The sequence below is a fragment of the Helianthus annuus genome, chromosome 5 (genome assembly GCF_002127325.2).
Source record: "Helianthus annuus cultivar XRQ/B chromosome 5, HanXRQr2.0-SUNRISE, whole genome shotgun sequence".
NCBI classification, from domain to species: Eukaryota; Viridiplantae; Streptophyta; class Magnoliopsida; order Asterales; family Asteraceae; genus Helianthus; species Helianthus annuus.
In genome coordinates this window covers 143,890,067-143,913,189 of record NC_035437.2, presented here as the reverse complement: position 1 = coordinate 143,913,189, position 23,123 = coordinate 143,890,067, and the positions used below count along the sequence as shown (strand labels likewise).

General features: G+C 38.4%; 1 protein-coding gene across 1 annotated transcript; it reads left to right on the top strand.

Annotated features, from left to right (window-relative positions):
• Positions 1–2,662: 2,662 nt before the first annotated feature.
• LOC110941432 (B-box zinc finger protein 20) lies at positions 2,663–4,306 on the top strand. The gene is made up of 2 exons (XM_022183072.2): positions 2,663–3,347; positions 3,775–4,306. The coding sequence occupies exons 1-2, from the start codon at positions 2,766–2,768 to the stop codon at positions 4,138–4,140; spliced, it is 948 nt and encodes a 315-aa protein (XP_022038764.1). The 5' UTR covers positions 2,663–2,765; the 3' UTR covers positions 4,141–4,306.
• Positions 4,307–23,123: the final 18,817 nt, after the last annotated feature.

Below are 23,123 nucleotides of genomic sequence, written 5' to 3'. Positions count from 1 at the left end.
TGATGAAGGATATTATGTTGATTTTGAAAGTCAAGTCTACAAACTGTAACCCCAAATGTATATAGGACAAAGATCCGTTAGGAACCACCCCTTATTGCTAGAACCGCGAGAACCAGTGTGAACACAAACAGTAATTCCTAAAAAAATCTAAAAAACACCCAAAAATTTTTTTTTTATTTTTTTACTATTTTTTTTGAAAAAATCGCTATATTTTGTTAATAAAAAAAATAAAAAAAAATTCAAAAAAAAAAAATTTCGAGTAACAGTTATCCATGCACATGTGCATATGTGTCGTTTCTTTGTCAAATTCCGTAATTCATTACAAATAATAGTCAATTGCACTTTCATTTACACTACTACGTGTAATACACTATCTTTTACATTACCAATGTTACAAATGCACATGTGCATCTATATGTATCAACAGGAAATAAGGTGTTTTGGTACACTACTTTCTCTTTCATCTATCATTCATCCATAATACACAAGCATGCACATGTGCATTTCTGTCATTTCTTTGACAAATTCCGTAATTCATTACATATATTAGACAATTGCACTTTCATTTACACTACCATATGTAATACACTACTTTTTACATTACCAATATTAGAAATGCACATGTGCATTATATGTATCAACATGAAATAAGGTGTTTTGGTACACCACTTTGAATACACTTTCCCTTTCATCTATCATACCATCCATAATACAATACCATTACCTCCTACCATCCATAATACAATACCATTAACAATATTTTCACTTTATTACATGTATGTAAACACCATTTATACCATCCAATCAACATATTACATAAAAAATTGACAACTATAACCAAACCATCAACCACTAGATATAACTAACCAAAAAACATGTATATGGGTCTACTTCTCCATTCAAAATCACAAACTTTTTGTACCAAAACACGTTATATCATGGTTATACCTAATTATGCACATGTGCATTTTGAATATTGGTAATGTAAAAAGTAGTGTATTACTAATGGTATTGTAAATTAAAGTGCAATTGTCTATTCCTGATAATGTATTACCGAATTTGTTGAAGTAATGATACATATGCACATGTGCATGGATAACTGTTACTCGAAAAAAAAAGTTTTTTTTTTTTTTTTTATGGAACGAAATATAGCGATTTTTGGTTAAAAAATATTAAAAAAATAAAAAAAAAATTTTGAGTGCTTTTTTGATTTTTTTTAGATTTTATTTTGTGTTCACATTGGTTCTCGCGGTTCTCGCAATAAGGGTGGTTCTCGCATAAACCTTACCCTATATATATTTGTTGTAGAGCAGTTGGATGATGAAGGATATTATGTTGATTTTGAAAATCATTAGTGGAATGTAATCAAGGGAAATTTGGTATAAGGATGGAAGTTGTATATACGAAAGAGATACTCCCATATAATGCAAGTATAAAAGTAGACATGATTACATTTGGGGTTACAGTTTGTAGACTTGACTTGCAGCTTTGTCTCGATATGTATTTTCGATTTTCATATGTGGCAGCGACTTGAAGTTAGGTGACGGCAACGGTTCGGTTCTTGTCTAGAGTTCAGCGTGTGATCCAAAGCAACTTTTCGACCACTCAAGGGCGAGTCTTTGTTTTTAGTAGATTATGGTTTTCTATTCAGAAGGGGATGGCGGCGCAGTTTGGTACAGTTAGTTTAGAAGTGCCAGAAGAAAATAAGTTGAAAGTTGAGAGTAGTTTGGTACAAATCGAAAGTAAAGAGTGGTATTAGCTAGTTGGTGAAAGTTATAGTTATTTAAATCCAATATTTTTTTATAAGAGGTGGCGGGGCGGTTCCGTTATTTTTATCACGGACAATGTATAACGCGTTATTTCCCACCCCGCTCCAAACGTCCACGCGTGATAGTTTAACGAAATCAGATTTTCGTGATTTTTTCAACGCGTTATGGTTTTTTTTTTTTTTTTTTTTTTTTTTGTGAATGTAATTGTTGGTTGGTAGGAAATTGTTAGGTGTGGTGATGAGTCATGACCACCCCCACTAAAAAAGGTTGTGAGTGATGGAAAAATGGTTGCTGACATAGCGAAACTTGATTGGTGCTTGTGAGTGATAGAATTCTATCACTAGTGACCACCCCCCTTCCCTAAGAACCAAACATCATATCACTATACTAGTAATTCATAGTATTTTGTCAATAAACCTACGACAGATCCAATTAAACATCCGGTTTTGAAACATAGGTTATATCACCCATACCATTATTCACATACTCCATCTAAGATTACCCGTATCTAGTAAAAAAAAAACAAAAGCACCATCCATCATCACGACTTTTGGCTTCCTTCCACCTCACCTCGATTATATTGTTCTTGATCAACTTTCATTTTCATCCCTTTCCAATATTATATTTTTTAACGCCAAATCTGGATCACTAACAAATCACTGGAGTATCATCATGCCATCAGCGGAACCAACCGATCATTATCCATCTCCACAAGGCATAATACCTATACATCAATTCAGAAGGAAACCCAATAAAGATTGAACCCCCCCCCCCCCACTTTGGAATCGAACACAAAACCTATTCATCTCAAAGTCCTATCCCACTCTCAAAATACCACTAGACTATAAAGTTACCGGACCTATCCAATATTATATTACATCCATTATTATTATGACTATTCCCCCAACACCCACCACCCTTTTTTAATTCTAACATCCCACACTCTTCTTCACATTCATCACCACCACCACCACCATAATAATAAAAATAACAATAATGAAGATCCAATGTGATGTATGCAACAACAACGAGGCCTCAGTCTACTGCTCCGCCGACGAAGCCGCCCTATGCTCCGCCTGCGACCACCGCGTCCACCACGCCAACAAGCTCGCCGGAAAACACCCACGGTTCTCCCTCCACCACCCGCCGCCTAAAGACTCACCGGTATGTGACATATGTCAGGAGAAAAAAGCTTTCTTGTTTTGTCAACAAGATAGAGCAATACTATGTAAAGATTGTGACGATGGTATACATAAAGTCAACCAACTTAAACAAAACCACCACCGGTTTCTTCTCACCGGTGTTAAGTTATCTCCGACGGCTTCTTTGTACTCTTCTGTATCTTCTCCGGCGAAGTTGCCGGCCGTAAAGTCCGGTGGTGTTGTTGAACGACAGCAGAAACCGGTTAGTTGTTCGGTTGTGAATCAGACTAGTGTTTGTAAAGGTACTAACTGCCACCAAGAGTTAAACGGGTCGGGTCATGGGTCAACGGCTAGTAGTATATCGGAGTATTTGATTGAGACGCTTCCCGGTTGGCACGTTGAGGATTTTCTTGATCCTCCTACAAGTTTCTCCAAGGTTTGTAAATTGTACTATTGTACACGTGTTACACTACTAAACAAATGAGTATCACCGATAATTATTATTGACTGACAAAAGCGGTCGGTAATCACCTCCACCGCAGTTTTTTATGTATCTTATTGTGGGTAATTTGGTTTTTACCAAATTACCCACAACCGTATATTTGTAATGGAATCTCGTCGGTAACCACTTTTACAGATTTTTTGTTTTATAGAATCGTCTCGTTTGTGATACTCATTTGTTTAGGAGTCTCAATATTTTTAATCACCTCCACCGTAATATGTTATAAATCTTATCGTGGGTAATTTGTTAGAAACTAAATTACCCACGACCATATATTTCTGATGGAATCTCGTCGGTAACCACTTTTATAGATTTTTGTTTTATAGAATCTTCTCGTTTGTGATTATTGATTTGATTGTAGAAAATACAAGTTGGTGACAATGATCCGGGACCAATTTGGGGCGGTGATCTAATAGATGGAAGCTTGAATAATTCTTTGTTACCGGAATCGATGGGGATATGGGTCCCACAAGCACCACAGCCAGCACAGTATGGTCACGTGCTTCAACAATTCGAACCCGGTTCGAATATGGGCTTTGGGGATCAAACAATTAGCGGATCATCACTTGTGTTTGCTCAAAATAACTATACCAATATTAACAAGATCACTAGTGTCGCTAAATCGAGCCGAAATTGGATACCCGACAACGCAAATTGCTTCACGGTGCCTCAGATCAGTCCATGTTCGACGACGACTTCGAAGAGATCAAGAACACTATGGCAATGAACCCCTATCAAGTTTCTTTTTTTATTTGTTGTTGTTATGGTGTATGTTGTTTTAGATGTTTCTTTTAATCCAAATGAGTTTTGGTTCTTTGATCATTTGGCCTCTTTGATTAAGGTGCCTTATTGTGAATCTTGATTGAATGAAGTGATACCTTAATAATTGGTAATTGTGGACAGGTTTTTTTTTTAATAGTTGAATATTTCATTAAGTCATGTGGTTAATTAAATATTCTGTTGAAACAAGATAGTATGCATCAGATTTTTAACAAATTTAATTATATATATTATAATGGAGATGACACATATACAATAGAATAACAGATGAGTCCAAATAAGTGTTTGAAATAATTGTAATGTATAACATATTATTGTAAATGTCACAATATAAAATAGAAAAGCAATCAAAGGATTACTTAATTATGATAATTATGAAAATAGGATGTGCATGAAACAAAACGATTAACACACATATTTTGTTTTTATTTAAAAAAATACGATATATTTTTAAATTCGTATCAAACTTGACCGAAATCGATTGATTCAATTCAATTTGGGTAGAAGATTTTTTTCCTTTGATTTTGGTACTTAACAATGTCATAACTTTAGACGGTTTGGCTTTAGATTACAACAAACACACAAAATCCGGGTAGATGATTCTTTTCCTTTGATTTTGGTACTTATGAACATCATAACTTTAGATGGTTTGGCTTTAGATTATAATAAACACAAGAATGAAATTTGTCGAAAATGAAAGCAGGTATTTAATCACAAAAGCATCTAACCAAACTAGAGAATTTTGCAATTTACAACTGAAAAATGAAATAAAATGAAATGTCATTAAATTAAAATAGACGTATCCCATGAATAAAATGGTGTACCCTTTGCCCATGACATTATAGCATAGAGACATTTTTTAGGTGAGATAAGGCTTAGAAACCTTTAGGTTATTGGTTCGTTCCCACAAAGGGGGTTTCTTCAGATTTATTGGTTTTCCTGCTGAATTGGTGTATAGGCATTATTGCCTAGTGAAGATAGATATGATTGGGTGGTTCTACTAGGAACACGATGAATCAAATTTGTCGTTAAAAAAATGGTGTACCCTAGGCTGTGACCCTATATAAAGCTACTAGGATTTTGCTTTGTCCATTTGAGGAAACTATACACCGGAAGTTTGGACACCTTACACTCTCACTTACTATATAAAGAAAATTATACTCAACACAAATTTAGTCAAATAAAATCCATGGAAAATCATAGCATCAAATCTTAATAAAATTATTATAGATAGTAGCTTAATAGAATTATTATAGATAGTAGCGAATTGGTTATAAATAATTTATTAGATATATTAATAATTGTTGATTTTATGTAAGTATCTCAAAGAAAGTCAAGTACTACTAATAAATAAACATTAAGACTTTGATAACTTCAATTTGGAAAAGTCAACATAATATAACTGATACAAAGACACAAATTCATAAGTTACAACATAAGTAAATATTTTACACTAAATGATATTTTATTTATACTAGCGGTAAGACCCGTGTGCAAACACGGGTCATTTCTTAGAAAACCATACATAATACATACTGACAGAACATATAGATATGTATATAGATATTGTAGCAAAACGTGTTATCTATTATAGCTAAAAAACAACTATAAGTAAATATAAAAGATATTTAACAAACTTAATAAAAGATGTCTAAAGGATGTCTAACAAACTTAATAAAATTCATCAGTCACATATGATTATTTCAATTCTCTTATTCAAAAAAGAGAGTACATATGAAAGATGCCTAACAAACATAATAAAATTCAAATACAACTTAACTTTAACAAACATAACTAAGAACATACGATCACCTGCCTAAACAACACACATCAAACCTCATTCAAGAATTTGTTACGCAGCAAGATGTCCTTCGCTACATGTTGTGATCTGGTTAAATATACTACTGCAAACAATGTAACAGATGCCGATTCAACAATCTCCCTATACAACAGATGATATGAAAACCCTTCTTTGTTACTGATTTTTATTTCTCATCAACATCTCCCTAATTTGTCCTTTGAATTGTAGTTCAAAGTCAAGGGAGAACATATTGTCACACCCTCAAAATCCACCATGCGGAGTACCACCGCTTGGAGGCGTGATGTGACCAGGATCGAGCCACCAATCATATTGAACAACGTATTTAAGTAAATAAAACCAACCACAATACAATTGGTGACCAAAAGCTAGTTAACCAAGTTTTAAATTAAACAGCGAAAGCATAAACGTAAATCCAAGAACATAAGTCCATAATTCATAAGTTTAAAGTTCAAAGCGTAAGTTTAATAAGTTCATAAGGATTTATATATTAAGCACAGAACATAACAGTCCGTATCCCACAACGACTCCTTCCTCGTGCAAGCTCCAAGCATTTAAAGACCTGTAAGGCGTGTAACAACGAGTCAACAACAAAGTTGACTGAGTCCACGTTTGGTTGTTTAGTTTTAAGTTGTTTCTGAAAACGTGGTTTGTCTTTCGTTGGCGTAATTGCCGTGGGGGTTACCCCGTAGCTGAAAGTAAAATTAACCAGTTCATTCTTTATTACCCAAACCATATCCATGATCAGTGGGGGCTTCCCCATGTGAACCACTAGACCGTACCATATCGACCACTAACGCAAATAAGTTGTGCCTTACATCAGTGTCTATCATCACTGACAGTTTGGCATAGTCCATTAGTACACGCCCGTCCGACTGGCACGGTGTGAGGTTTGTTAAACCTAATAGCGCTATTAACTGATGACCCGCTCGCCATTGGCCTCGGCGATTAAGTCGATATAAATTGAGGGACTTCATGATAGAGTTTTGTCTAGTAAGTTTAAGGTTGTTGTCCTACCCAAGGAGGACGAACGTACGTAGTTCTACCCAACGAGAATACGCAGGATTAATATTGGCATCCTACCTATGGAGGATGGCCGTACATATCCTACCCAAGGAGGATATGTAGATTCCGTTTTAATTTCTTTAACCCATTCCCAACCACCGGGAATCCCATGCCTTAGAAAGTGTGTGAACTCACCTCGGTTGTTCGGTTTGACTCTCAAAAATAGCTAACAGTCAAGGTCGGTCAATCACGTCCTAGTATGATTATCACTTAGTTTATTAGTGACTTCAAATAAGCACGAAATTCCTACACGTATCTACCACATAACATGCATCACATCAATAGTTCATGCTCATATCAACATTCCACCTATAGCTACTCAAGAACAGGCATACGATATTGCACATATTACTTTTATTGACACATGACATGTTAGATCATCCTCAGATAATATACTCGACATTTAGACACGCAAATTACTACTTTTGTCATTTTAACTTAAATATCCAAAACTGGGCTGTTTTCGGGCATTTTAATAAAATAGTTAACTTACTCCAAAAATTCCCAACTTTTTACAGAAGGTGCTAATGATCCAAATATTATTGTGTAGAAATCTCGGGATCTAATTCATCACCAATATTTTATACAAAATCATTTTCCGGACTGCAATCAGATTCATTACTTTCTGACTGCAGTCCACGGAGTAATTCATTAAAAATTCCAGTGGGACAATTACTACGACATCAATGTCCATCTACAGTACCAATTTCGTGACCTAGTTCTACTCAGGTTTCAAGTTATGATGAAGAATATAACACATATTTTCAGCAGCAAAAATGCAGCTTTAGCTGCTGTTACAAAATGACACTTTAAAAATAGTAAACGAAGTCCAAAAATTATGATTCCAGTGCCATTAGAACCGTATTTCATAATACATAAATCTAGACTTCAGAAAATCAGTTTTTCGTTAAGTTACTGTCTGGTTACAGCCAACTGAAGTTGGCTGTAAACACCAACCGGTCCCTGTTTTCAGCTTTTTAATATTCAAATGCGAGTTATATAGGTTCCGTTAACATGTTTAGAGATCAATAACGACATTTGACATCAACATTAGCAAGTAAATCATCAAGTAATCAACAACATGTTCACTACAACATCCCACTACAACATTTCATCATGTAGATCTTCATGTAACTTTTATGTTCATCTTTTTAGTGTTCTAGTAAAATACAACGTACTACATTTTTTAATCTACTCGAAATGTAAGTAAACTAAGGTAGATCAAGGCTATGGGAGAATCTATGGTGAAAAGATGATGAAAAATGATGAAGAAGAAGCAAGAAACAAGTTCCTTTGAAGCTCCACAAGTTGCAACTTCCTTGAATCACTTCCTAGGCTTGAATGGAACTCAAAGATGGATGAATGTGGTGGACTTGGGGTGGTGATGGTGGCGGTTTGGGGAGGGCCGAAAGAGGGAGAGAGAGTTAGTGAGAGAGAGGTGTGTGATCTAGTTGAAAGATATGAGGTGATGGAATGAGATACACACCATACTTAAAGATCTTCATATCTAATATCTTGCTCACTAGATCAAGCAACCATCAAATAATATCTAAACAAAATATATGAGGAGATCTAATAGGATCATGGTGATCTTGGTGGGGTCCCTTGGGGACGGTTGCACATGGGGGGGGGGGGTTAAATGGAACTTTGAATGGTAAGTTGGTAATTATAAGTTCAATTCTAAGTATATGATTCTATGTGTTAGTTAGGGGATATTTTAGTGGGTGTTATGGTGAACGGGGACCATAACTAGCCAAGAAATAATAACACAATGTGTTTGACAATTATTTGGTGTCCCGGGTAATGTCCGGTTGTTCGGTCGGATACTGTTTCGTTAAAGTGTTTAATTATTTCGTAAAGTGTCTTTTATATATATTTTTGTAACATTTTTAATTCCTAACACTTAGGAAAACATTCAGAACCATTTAGTCAATTTTTCTGCACATGACTAGTATGTTAACAAGCACATGTAAGTATGTCACAATAACCAGAATACAGTTTAGTAATTTAACACAGTCACTAAGCACTTTTAATTATCATTAAATAATCGTACGGATACATGTGATTACGAGGGTTGTCACATTTTTTCCATGTTAAGAAAATTTCGTCCTGAAATTTAGCACGTGGTTACTGAGGAAGCTAGTTATGTTGCGTTGGTTTCCTGGTTTTCCTGGGGTGTCACATCATCCCCCCGTTGATTTGGAATTTCGTCCCGAAATTCTGCAGTAGCTTCAGCCTCAGTAGTGGTTGCACTTTTCTTAAACAACTGGGGATACTTAAGTTTCATTTGGTCTTCTCGTTCCCAGGTATACTCTGGGCCACGACGGGAATCCCAACGAACTCGAACGAGAGGTATCCTGGTATGCTTGAGAATCTTAACATCTCGATCAGTAATCTCTTCTGGTTCCTCGACGAATCGCAGCTGGTCGTTGATAGTGAGCTCCTTTAAGGGAATTATGAGGGTCTCATCTGACAGACACTTCTTCAGATTTGATACGTGGAATACGTTGTGAACTCCGCTGAGTTCTTCAGGTAGATTCAACCTGTAGGCCACCTTGTGACAACCCTCACAAATCCAGGTATCTGTACAAATTAATTAATATTTAATTGGTGCTTAATTACTGTGCTTGATTACAATTATGAATAAACTGCTTTCCGTTTTCTGATACATACATACTCATGCATCACACTTTATTACTGTCACTCCATTTATTATACACAAACAATAGTGACAAACTTGATGCACAAAAGCACAGTTAGCACAGTGAGCGGATAACCCAGTAAACATGCTGACATTGCCAGCACTAGACAGCCATTGTTTCTGAGGCCAGTATGAGCCGGGAATAGATTACTACACTAGTAGGGAGTGTAGGGAGGTGAGGATCATAAAACTGCATCACTAGGTGATAGTTATAGTGACCGGAAGTGCCTAAAACATACTTTAAGTGCAGAATTCTGCACTAAACACCAAAATTCAGCTTTTAACAAAGCTAGTAAAGTGCAAAAACTTGTCAAAATAATTCCAGACACTTCCCAAAGTGTTGGGAATTTAATGTGTCACTAAAAATAACATAAAAGACACTTTATAGCTTTACTTAACACTTTAACAGATCAACATCCAACCGAACAACCGGACTTTACCCGGAACATAAAAATATTGCCAAACACATTGTTTTTACTTTTCTGAGCTAGTTAGGGTCCCCGAACACCCTAACACACCTTATATTATAACACACACACTTAATACACTAACTAAATACTTAAGTCCTAACCAAATTAGTAACTAGATCATTACACCTCAACCATACCCCCCCTCATTTTGACGGTCACAAGGGGTGACCCACCCCTTGCCTTTCTTTGATTATTTTATTCACTAATGTTGGTGGATTAAAGACATAATGTATGATGGATAATAGTGAGATTGGATTATAAATAAACCTTGTGGTCATAATCTTTCATTTCAACACCCAACATCAAAACAAAACTCTCTCCTTCCCTCCTACACCTCACGGCCGCCACCATCAAACACCCTATCACCACCATCCAACCTCCATACAACCATTTCTCATACATACAAGGGAGCAAGGAGTCCTACAAACAAGCCCGGTGCACTCGGAAGTTCAAGAACCACTCTAGTTTCCTTTTATCCACCACTTTTACGCCTTGTTTCTTCCTAGCCTTGTGCTAGTAGTAAGTGCTTCTAATCATCATCTGATCTTGTTTTTGATGGTTAATAGTTGATTGAATGGTTAAAACTTAAGAAACTCTAAAGAACTTACAATAACCTTGAACATAAAGTGATAAAGGGTGGATAAAGAGAAGTTATGTGTGTAAATCATGTGAATCTTGTGTAGTTATGATTATTTGATATTGTTTGATACTAAAAGTAGGATGGATCATCATCTAGACATACTAGATCATGTTCAAGACCATGAACTAGTAAGATGTTAGTGTTAGAAATATGAAAGATGATGAAACCATCCACCATGAACTTGAAACTTGAATAAACATAAGTTTTCTTGTAAAATGAAGTTGTAAACTTGTGGATCTAAAGATCTACAAGTGGTCTTTCGGAAAAACCAAGCGAAAAATATTAATTTTACTAAAACCCGGATATTTTATGAACTAGAAGCATTTTTGGTAAATAAACAAGTAAATGAACACTTGTGTAACAAGAAAATTTAACAAGGAAATGTTTTTGTAAAGCTTGACTAGAAGTTGTTAAGCTTCATATTCTTTAAAAATAAGGTTTTCAATAAACTAATCATATTTTTAAAGATAACAAGACCTACTAAATATGTTAGTAATTTACTACATATTTTTATAAACCTTCAAGTTCATGAGTTTATGATTTAGTCTTATTTTGTCAAGATTAAAGATTGTATGTTGTTGATTGATGATTGTTGATTGATTTTTCAAAAGAAAATAATATGCTAAAAAGCATGGACACCTCCATTTAAAGAGGAAACTCTGGCGAAATTTTTCTAGAAATATGACACTTAGAAATATTTTTCTAACAAATATTTACAAATATATTTTAAACTTGTTTTCAAAAATAAACTTCGCCCTGATTTTTATTACAAAATACCAAGTACCGGAGGTGGGTTTTCGTAAATAAAACTTGTTAAATATATATTTAGAATATATATTTTATAATAAGACGCTTGTGTGATTGTGTGATTATTTTGTGAACTAGATATATTATTTTTAGGGTAAAAATAATATAACTTGGAAATACCGTGAAAATACTACTCCAAAATAATATCAACGCTCTCACAAAATAAATATTTAAGTTATACAAGTATCGTAATACGATGCGAACTTTAAAAATGTAACTTATGTATTTCTCAGAAAAAATACTCCTATTTGTACATTTTTGTGAAAAATATTATTTAGGAAAAACTTATGAAATAAAATATAATATTTTTAGGAAAAATATATATATTTTGGGATTAAAACATTTTAGTCAAATAATTAAAATATATTTTTCAAGTGAGACTTAAAAATATATTTTCGGAATTATAAAACACACATGTATTATTACCCCCATCCTTGGGAAGGAAATGCGAATATAAAATAATTTAGAAGTGTGAATACGAAATAGTTGTCTAACTATTTCCCAAAAACGTAAAACCTTAAGCCAAGGCACGGCTGTCCGTCTAATAGAAATTAGTACGTGTAGGTCGTCACGCAGCAGGTTGTGTTGGGATCGACTATTTCACGAGACGCACTTCTGTGAGTTCATGTCCCCCTTTTCTCTTTGCTGTTTTCAGTTTTATACTTCGGGGTTGAAATACATGCGACAACTATTATAAACTTTTATTACATGGTATGGTTAGCATAGGGAGGGTTTATACTACTAGATCATGTGAGGGGTGGGTACAACACTCGAGGTCATTAATCCTCTTTGTTAGGACCGAGGGACACAAGAGTGATAGATCTATTTGGGTGTAGCGAGCCCACACCCGTGAGGCTGGGGAGGCCCATAGAGGTGACTGTGTCTTACAGCCGAAGCCCGGTACAAATTTGCTTGGTTTGAGTTTCCCTGCACTTTCTCACACATACCAGTGGCTTTGCAACCCGTTGGTGATCTCTTTTTCCTTATTACTACATACCAGGGACTTTTATACATACTTTAAAGGTTTACTCATACTCACTTTTACATGAACACGCTCAACTTTTTGTTGATTTTTCAAATTACATGTATTCCAGGAAATTAGGGATCTGGCAAGGTATGCTATGTCGTCAAGCTGCGTAGGAGAAATGATGTCATCCGAGTTTAGGGATTGTGACTTTTGCCTGGACGAGTCACAAGTCTTAAACTGTGTTTTATTCATGTCTTTTGGTTGTGTCGTATGAACAATATTTTTATTCTGTCATGTTGTAATCTGTTGCATGTGTCGACTTTTGAAAACAATGTTGTCGTATTTTATTTTTAAAACTTGAATTAAAGGATGAACATCATAGTTTCATTTTCATATAACATTGTTGTGATTATGCTAAGGTATTAAGAAGTCACACCAAATAAACCCACGCTTCCGCAAAGCCAGGGTGTGACAACTTGGTATCAGAGCATAGATCATAGCGAACTAGGATTCTGTCTCGAGTCTAGACTATGATCACTAGGGCTCTCACGAAAACATTTTTACATTGCATACATTATACGTCTAGATCCAGGGTACAAAACATTTTTACGAACAAAAAGTATGAGCACTTTTCCAAATTTATGGTTCAGTCTTGGCGACTGAGGGAGTTCAGCCCTAAAGGCTGGAGAGGTTCAGCCCTAAAGGCTGGGAAGGTTCAGTCATAAAGACTGAGGGGCCAATCTTAGAGATTGGGGAGGTTTAGTCTTAGAGACTGGGAGATTGGTCTTAGAGGCCAGGGAGTAGTCTAAGAGACTAGGAGGTTCAGTCTGAGAGACTGGGAGGGTAGTCCAGTGAGACTAGGAGAATTTCTTGTTTGCATATTGGTGACTAACATATATATTTGATTATATGTTGATTATTTGTGCATATGTGTGGTTGTGTTACAGACATCATGCCATCATCCTCAGACACGGGAGTTTCAGACACTTTAGATCCTATGGCGATCGTATCAGATGACAGTGTTTCGTCAGAGTGAGAGGTCTACACTTCCGACACCACCAGTACCGATGACGACGACTTCCAGCCCTTTGCGCTGCCTGACGTCGGAGCTGAGCCTGCTGATGGCCTTCCAGTCGGGGACTTACCACTTGCGGTGATCCCTGCTCCTATATCGCTTGCCGCTTATCCAGTTGTAGATATGCCCCTCGATGTCGTTTCTGACGACGATGTCGATCTATTTGAGGAGGACCCACCTGAGGCTGACCATGAGGGCGGGGCCCCTATTGTTGCTGATGTCATTCTACCCATTGTAGAGGAGCTTCCAGCTGATTCACCTCTCCCAGATTCCTTTGAGTCTGTGGCATTTGCGTCCTTACACACTCAGGGAGTGCAGCATCATTCTTCAGACTCCGACCCTGACATGGCGTTATCAACTGCACCTGCTCCCGCACACGACTTTGAGTTTGATCACGAGGTTGACGATGATTTTGATCCTGTCTTTCCCCCTAGTTTTGATCCTGACCAGGATATCGAGTTCATTCACCTGGATCAGCCCCTAGAGGAGCCTGTAGTCCCTATCGATCTTTTGTTTGATGATCCCGCTGATTTTGATATGGATTTTGTTGACCCGGAGCCTGTCGTGGCCCCTGAGCCAGTCGTTGCTCCTGATCCCGCATTACAGCATGGCCCTGTTCATGATGATGCACCAGCCATTGCACCCTTTGTTGATGATATACCCGTAGCTGATCATCCTGTTGTTGCTCCACCGTTGGTGGATGATCATGTTGCTGACGCTCCTGTTGACGCACCACTCTTGATAGAGGATCCTGTTGTTGCACCATTTCCTGATCTTGTGCCGGTGCTGTTCGATCGTGCACCTTTTGCTACCCATATAGATCCACGTTACGCCGACACCCGTAACGGGTGGATTGATGACGATGACGATTACCCACCTTTTGTACGACCTGTTACACCACCAGTAGCCCCCGTTTCACCACCCATTTCTGCATCCACTGATATCCCATTGTTTCCCCCACACACCACAGACGCCCATCGCACTGATCTCCCTATTACGTTTCTTCAGGACATACCACCACTGCGTCCTGGAGAGGGGTCATCTATGCAGCCGCCTGTTCCTGTTCCACCCATGTTGTCATCCCCTTTTCCATTCGCGTCTCAGTTTCCCACTGCTGCACCACCTACTGCACCGTCCTTCACTCCATCGAGCGAGCCATTTCTATGGACTACGCCCCCTATCATGCCACTGTCTGATCCGTATCACCCATACCATGTTGGGTATTCTACAGAGGACATACTCACATCATTGATGATATAGCAGGAGGCTTTGACACGTCGTATTCAGGATTTGGAGAGAGCTCCATGTCCATCCTGTCATTGTCAGACCCCGTTTGCAGCATCACACCCTCCACGTCCACTTTCCCCCGACTCAGACGCTCGCTTTTGGACTTCCGAGCAGCAGATAGCATATTTGCTGCGCGTCTGTCGTGCTTTAGAGCAGGACTGGTTACATATGCATCGCTTGTATTACTCTCATTTTCCTCCTCCTCCTCCTCCGCAATCAGCATAGGCGTTTTGATTCGATACAAGTAGACTTTTGGTGAGACGACCGCGATTGTGCAGACTATATAGCTTTTTGGAGACCGCATTTTGATGTTATGACTTTTGATGTTTTGTATTTTGGTTGTTGTTGTAACTGATTAGATAGTTTGGACTAGGGCGATGTGGCCCTTAGTCACTGATGATGTACGATACAGTTATGAACTTGTAAACATTACATTGTGGTCTTGATTTATGATAGCGCAATCGCAGTATTCTCATTATATGTGATATTGGATTGATTGTTTATATTCTATAATGTGTAATGTTATGTGCTTGATTAATTTGTAACGTGAGATGTTATGTGCTTGATAAAAGTTATTACATACCCACATTATTCACTCACTATGACCTGACCAACGTGAAAAATCTTTTAGAAGATGCCACCAAGACGTGATCCGCGCATGCCCACTAATGAGGCAGAACTTCAAGGAATCATTGCCGCTGCTATCGCGTAATATGCTGCTTCTCATGCAGAAACTAGTGGAAATATCTCTCAAAACCACGGCAATAACAATCCACCTAATGGTAATGTTAAGTCGTTTGGGATATACTATGATACATTTGGATATTTTTAGCACGTTCGCTAATACTATTTGTAAATCCTAACGTATGTGCAGGGTGCACTTACAAGCAATTTCTTGATTGCAAGCCGTGAATTTCGACGGCACAGGAGGTGCTGTTGCGTTTGTTAGATGGGCTGAGAAGACTGAGTCTGTTCTTAGAATGAGCAAGTGTGCTCCCGAGCAACAAGTGACCTACATCTCAGGGCTATTTCTGGATGGAGCCCTATCTTGGTGGAATTTGCAAGTGCAAACTCTTGGTGAAGCTGCTGCTTATGTGATGTCATGGAATGAACTGATGGAGCTCATGAGAAGGAAGTACTGCTCACGTGCTGAAATTCAGAAGCTGGAGACTGAATTCTGGCACCTAAAAATGGATGGTCCCAAGATCGTAGAGTATGTTCAGAGATTCCACGATTTTTCCCATGTAGTGCCACACATGGTTACACCGGAGTTCAAACGTATTGAGCGCTTTATCTGGGGATTGGCACCTCAGATCATGAGTATGGTTACCACATCCAAGCCTGCGACAATCACAGAAGCCATTGATCTCAGTGTGGCTCTCACTGAGGAAGCCATTCGCCTGAACAAGTTCTCGAATTCTGAGCAGAAGAAGAAAGAGACTCACGTGGAGTCGTCTGGTGAAAATAAAAGGAATTTTTCAAACTTCAAGCAATGTACAAGCAATGTGAACAAGAAAGGTGAATCAAGCACACCGGCCAGAGCTGCAACCGGTGCTGAAAATAAAGAGAAAGGCTATATGGGTACTTTGCCCAAGTGCAATACGTGCCAGCGCCATCATCATGGACAATGTAGATTGAGGAAGTGTGAAGCATGTGGAAGGAACGGCCACACGAAGGATACGTGTTGGGCCAGGACTGGTGCTGGGCGTACTGGGAATCGAGGTTATGGGAATGGTAACGGAAACCGCCAGCAGGGAGGAAATGGCGGAAATGGAAACCGTGGGAATAATGCAAATCAAGCTGGGAATGTGAATCGCAATCAAAACAACGCTCAAGCTGGGAACGGAGGTGGTAATGGTCACCGACCAGGCTGTTTTAATTGTGGAGAAGTTGGGCACTTTAAGAAGGAATGCCCAAAGCTGAACCAGACCCGTGGGAGAGTATTTAACATTGGAGTGAAGGAAGCGCGCCAGGATCCCAACATTGTCACTGGTACGTTCCCTATAAATCAACGTTTTGCATCTTTTCTGTTTGATACTGGTGCCGACTATAGCTTTGTATCGTTAGAATTTAAGAGTATGCTTGGGTTAGCTGCTAGTAAGTTAGATATTCCGTACTCAATTGAACTGGCTAATGGAAAGCTAGTTGAAGCGAATGAAGTTGTCAGAGGTTGTGTAATTGAGCTGGGAGAACGCGAGTTCACTTTGGATCTACTACCAGTTGAGTTGGGAAGCTTCGACGTGGTAGTAGGGATGGATTGGTTGTCAAGCAACAAGGCTCAGATTGTTTGTCACGAAAAGATCATTCGCATCCCAACAGAAGATGGAGAGACGATCGTAGTTCATGGAGAGAAGCGCGACACTCCGTTAAAAATCATTAGCTGTCTGAAAGCTAAAAAGTGTCTACAGAAGGGATGTGTTGCCTTCTTGGCACACATCATGGATAAAGAAGCTGCTGAGCCGAGGATCGAAGACATCCCTGTAGTAAAGGAATATCCTGAAGTCTTTCCAGAAGACTTGCCAGGATTACCGCCGCAGAGACAAGTCGAGTTCCACATTGACTTAGTTCCAGGCGCCGCACCTGTGGCTAAGGCACCCTACCGACTTGCGCCTTTGGAGATGCAGGAATTGTCGACGCAACTCCAGGAGTTGTTAGACAAGGGATTTATCAGACCAAGCTTCTCACCTTGGGGAGCTCCAGTTTTGTTTGTCAAGAAGAAGGATGGTAGTTTTCGTATGTGTATCGACTACCGGGAATTGAACAAGTTGACTATCAAGAATAGATATCCTCTACCGAGAATTGATGACCTGTTCGATCAGCTGCAAGGTTCAAGTTACTACTCCAAGATCGATTTGCGATCAGGTTATCATCAGCTGAGAATTCAAGAGGAAAGTATTCCTAAGACTGCTTTTAGAACTCGATATGGACATTACGAGTTCTTGGTTATGCCGTTTGGGTTGACAGACGCGCCAGCTATTTTCATGGATTTGATGAACAGAGTTTGTAAACCGTACCTCGACAAGTTTGTAATTGTGTTCATAGACGATATCTTGATCTATTCGAAGACGAAGGCTGAGCACGAACAGCATTTGAGAGCTATCTTGGAGTTACTTAAAAAGGAAAAGTTGTATGCCAAGTTCTCAAAGTGCGAGTTTTGGTTATGTGAAGTCAAATTTCTTGGACATGTGGTGAATGGAAATGGAATCCATGTGGATCCCACCAAGATCGAAGCGATAAAGAATTGGGAGACTCCAAAGACGCCAACTGAGATTCGACAATTCTTAGGTTTGGCTGGTTATTATCGAAGATTCATTGAGGATTTCTCAAAGATCGCTCAACCTTTGACATCCCTTACCCAGAAGGACAAGAAGTTTGATTGGGGAATCAAACAAGAAGAAGCGTTTCAGTTGTTGAAGGACACGCTTTGTAATGCACCGATCTTATCGCTACCCGAAGGAACGGATGATTTCGTGGTATATTGTGACACCTCGCATCAAGGTTTAGGATATGTGTTGATGCAGCGACAGAAAGTTATAGCTTATGCTTCACGCCAGTTGAAGGTTCATGAGAAGAAATATACCACGCACGACTTGGAATTAGGCGCTGATGTGCAGAAAGTGGGTTAATTAAAACAACTAAAATTACCCTAATTCTAGACTCTCTAAGCTTTAAATTTATAAAACTAAGACTCTCTAAACCCTAAACCACACAACCGGCAAGTGTACCGATCGGTGTAGTATAGCCTAAGGAAGTCCGAGTATCGAACCCAAGAGACTCTACTGATTACGCTAACGACTCTATCTAGACCTAGACTGACACGGACTCGACTAATTGTTTATTGATTGGGGGGGTTTCTAAATATCCTAAAAAAATATAATAAAATATTAAACTAGAAAAATCAAAGAAAAGACTCAACACGAATGTGGACGAAGACTTTGACCAAAGGCGATGAAGACTACCTAGGCTAGACGCAAGCTAAACTCAGAATGGATCTCTATTCGATGATTTTGTGGTGTGGAACCGGGATCTTTGGATACTAAACCTATTAAGACACCACTAAGCCCCTCAAACACTCTCAAGGCGATTCTTATGGCACTACCTAGGCTGTTACGCTCACCGGTTTTCTAGATTTCTTTTCCGTCCTCTAGTTTCTTGAAAGTGCCTATGTAAGACGCTCTACTTTGCCGCGCGAACGTCTAAAGCAACTATGGGTTTAATCTTGGTTTAATAGACAATGGAATGTTAAGTCCTTATAACTAAACCGAGACCTATTAATATCCTCGAGCCTTTCCGCGACGAGTCTAGCAGCACACTTGATTTTATTAATTTACCGAATATTGTTTCTAAGGTTACTTACATGATTTTCACCCTAAAGGATTAGAGATTTATTATGTGATATAGACACTCACCAAAACCTAAAACCCTAGCCCGACTCTATTCCGTGATAAAGACCGTCACCAAGAATCGAACGAAGCAATAAACAATAATCAAACAATCACAAGCACGCATATGCACCAAGTTAAATTCCCATAGCTTTTACAGTACAAGAAAGATCCACAACCACGCCAAAAACCGAATGAAAATCCAAACTTTATTTAACTATTGTCATAACCTAGGTAGTTAAAAGTTCTAGCCAATAATCATGTTATCAAATAGCATCACAATCATAAACAAATCAGAATTCATCATCAAATAACAAGAAGCAAACGAAAACGAAAGATTACGAAGGTATAGAACCCGAATTCTTTGATCACGAGTGCTCTTGAACTTCAACGATGATTTCGTGGCTTCCGAGCACTTCCGAACCTTCAAAAACAGCCTCTTCAATGGTGCCTTCCAACTCCAAAATTCGTAGATGATCTGCTGACTTCGTGCGTCTCCTCCACGCGTCTGATGTCCTCCTTCCTTTTTTTATTCTCAACTGATGTTGCGTATATATTGATCAAATAATGTGGTATCTTTTTTCAATGTTGTTGCTGCCGTCCCACTTGTCTTCGGCCCAATCACAAGTCAATAAAATTCCCCTCATTGATCCAAGTCTGCCGCCCAAAAAGAAACAAATAAATCGTTGGGCTAAAGCCCTTTGGCGGCCCACTTTAATTGCCGTCCAATCCCTCCAATGAGGGCTGCCGCCCAACTCTCTTTTTGGTTTAAAGAATAAATGGGATTGGCCCATATTCAACCGTCCACCACGTGTCTGCTATCTTCCAACATTCTTTCTTGTGTCCCAATATATGGCTTCTCTTTTGGTGGCCCCAATAGGAATTATTAGTTGTTGTATGGTTTTAGGTTTTAGATATAATAATACAACAATGCCATGATTCCATGTAATTCGATTGGGATGGACAATATGGTGTTGCAGCCCACTTTTACTAATAATATAGCGATAGCGGGCTCGGCCCACTCACTGAAAATAGTGGCGAATTTCCTACGGTCACTGGCAACCCACTCTACCCAACTGGCTGGTCATTTCCGTATTACTCGTTTTTGCTCCATTTACACCAGGACCTAGCCAAACACAAAATAAAATAATACAATACTAAAACTAAATAAAAAGAATAAAAAACTATACAATACTTATACAATTTACACGGGACAAATATGTGTATTTTACCCCACATCAAATATCCCCACACTTAACCTTTTTTCGTCCCCGAAAAAGAATTATGCAAAACGGAATCATAGCCGGAATAATCATTCGGGACAAAAGCTTAAGTTATTTTATTATAACCAAAACTCGTGTTAGCCGCGATTGCAAGTATATCGATCCTCTTAAACCCAACCCGGTTCCAAGCACTTATCATGCGATTTTAGTTCAAGTGCGGTCAATCTACCTAGGGTCTCACGCTAAGAATTGCAAGTCCACCTCATCCCCCCTCAAGCTTATAGGACAAAAGGAACAACCACTGGGTTATTTCCTAACCGCCTTATACCAAGATCAAGAGAGTTTAGAATCAAATCTTTTCTTTCCATTTTTTTTCTTTTTCATCACTTTTTCTCATTTGTTTTCCTTTTTTCTTTTACGAGCGTAGACGTTGCTTTCCCTAACCCAGAGGCATTCCGGCTGTAGAGTCGCTATCCCCAACCACAGATTACATAGGCTTCGGTACTTTTTATTTATTTTGCAAGGTCGATTTCACACACCCTAGCGGTAATCCGGCTGTAGAGTCGCTATCCCCAACCACAGACTACATAGGAATGGCTACTTTCATTTAGTTTCTAGCTCGTTTATTTCATTTTTTTTTTCTTTTCCAACGAGATAATGACCAAAAACTCTAACGATCTTAGTTTATAACGACATCCCTTATACTATTATTGGCGGTTTCAATTTCCCCACTTTCCCTAGATGAGAACCCACTAGTAGACCGACAATTAGGTACAATTAATATCAAAGGAACCCGAAACCGAATCAAGCCTACCCGCGCATCCCAGACTAGACACAAGCTCAATTATTTTATCTCATATTATTATTATTTGAACCCGAACAAAAACCCGACTTTTCTATCATTTTCCGCTTTTTAGTTTGCAAACTTCTTACTTCAAAAGACATTTTCTGATTTTTTTAATTTTTTTTTGGATTTTTCAAATTTTTTAATTTTTTTGTTTTTTTTTTTATGACACAAGACACTACTAACTAGACACTAAATGATAGTTCCCATCCCCACACTTAAACTTTACATTGCCCTCAATGTAGGGTGGAAACCGACTCAAAAACTAAAAATAAATAAGAAATAAAAAGACAAAGGGCATAAATGGAAAGGACTTAGCTGGTTAATAACGCGTATGCTCCAAAGCTCTCGTCCAATCCAGCTCGATCGTATAGCATTTTGGTCGCGATCGGCTTTGACTCTGACTGGCATACTTGATAAATGCCTGAACTCTGATAAGCAGCTCCAAAATCACCCGAATGGAAATTGAGTACGGGTGGTACATATTCGAACCTGCATCAACAAAAACAAGCAAAATACCAAAGCAATACTGACTCTAAAAAAAATGACTCAATACTACTAAATTAGACTCAATATACAAAAATAAACAACTCAACGCCACAAACTACCGAAAACATATAAAATTACAAAACTCTACAAAACCTCCCCACACTTGAATTTAATCAGGAGGTTTCTCTTTGACCTGGACCCTGTCCAACCCGTTTAATTCCACCCGAACCTCAAAAATTTGCAAAAATAAATTGGTGGAATTATAAAATATTTTAAAAATTTGAAACGGGTCAGACCACCAAAATTTAAACATACCTGGAAGAAACCGAATGCGTGGCATATAATGAGAAGACTGATCATGTTTGAAATTCAAAGGCTTTTCCTTCTTCTTCTTGTTTAACCCTTCGGTCCTCTTCCGTTTTTGATCTTTTCTTTTTCGTTTCTTTGCCCTCTCCCGTGGTTTTGTTGATTTTTTAGTTTCATCTATCACTAATACTTCCACGGGCCAGCTGTGGTGCTCTTCTTCTTCCACCACTCTCGCATGATGATCCCCACACTTAGTCTCTTCGTCTGGGGCAGGTTCAATCACCTCTGTCGATTCACCTTCAAGTATGGCATCAAAGTATGCTATGTCCCTATCAGGGTCCAACACTCCTACCTCTTCATCGACCGGTAAACCCTCTAATTCTAACTCTAATAACTCATCCTCCCCAGACGGCTTAATTTCTACCTCTTCAATTTCTTCTTCTGCACCAAACATCAAACCAATGGAGTCTCCTAAATCCACATCTTCTTCAACAACTTCTTTTTTCACTAACGACCTTTGATAAACAGCCCATTCTTCTTCATCTATCTCGTCATCAGAGTCACTCCAGTAATTAATAATTGGAACTTGTGGAACCGGAGGTGGGACTTCAGTGTCCATTTTCGCCTCCGTGACTGAAGTGAGCTCCTCAACTGACTCTTCTTCTACTTCCTCTAGCTCATCCCGTTCTCGAACTACCTCCTCTAAACTCTTTTTATTTCTCTCCGTATATTCAGCCATGCTTTCCAGGGTAGCTTGATTTTGCGCTATGAACTGCGCCATTTGTGTCATTGTCTGAGCGAACATCTCTTCTATCCTACTCATACTACCCTCAAAACCTCTATCGCTCGTCTGAA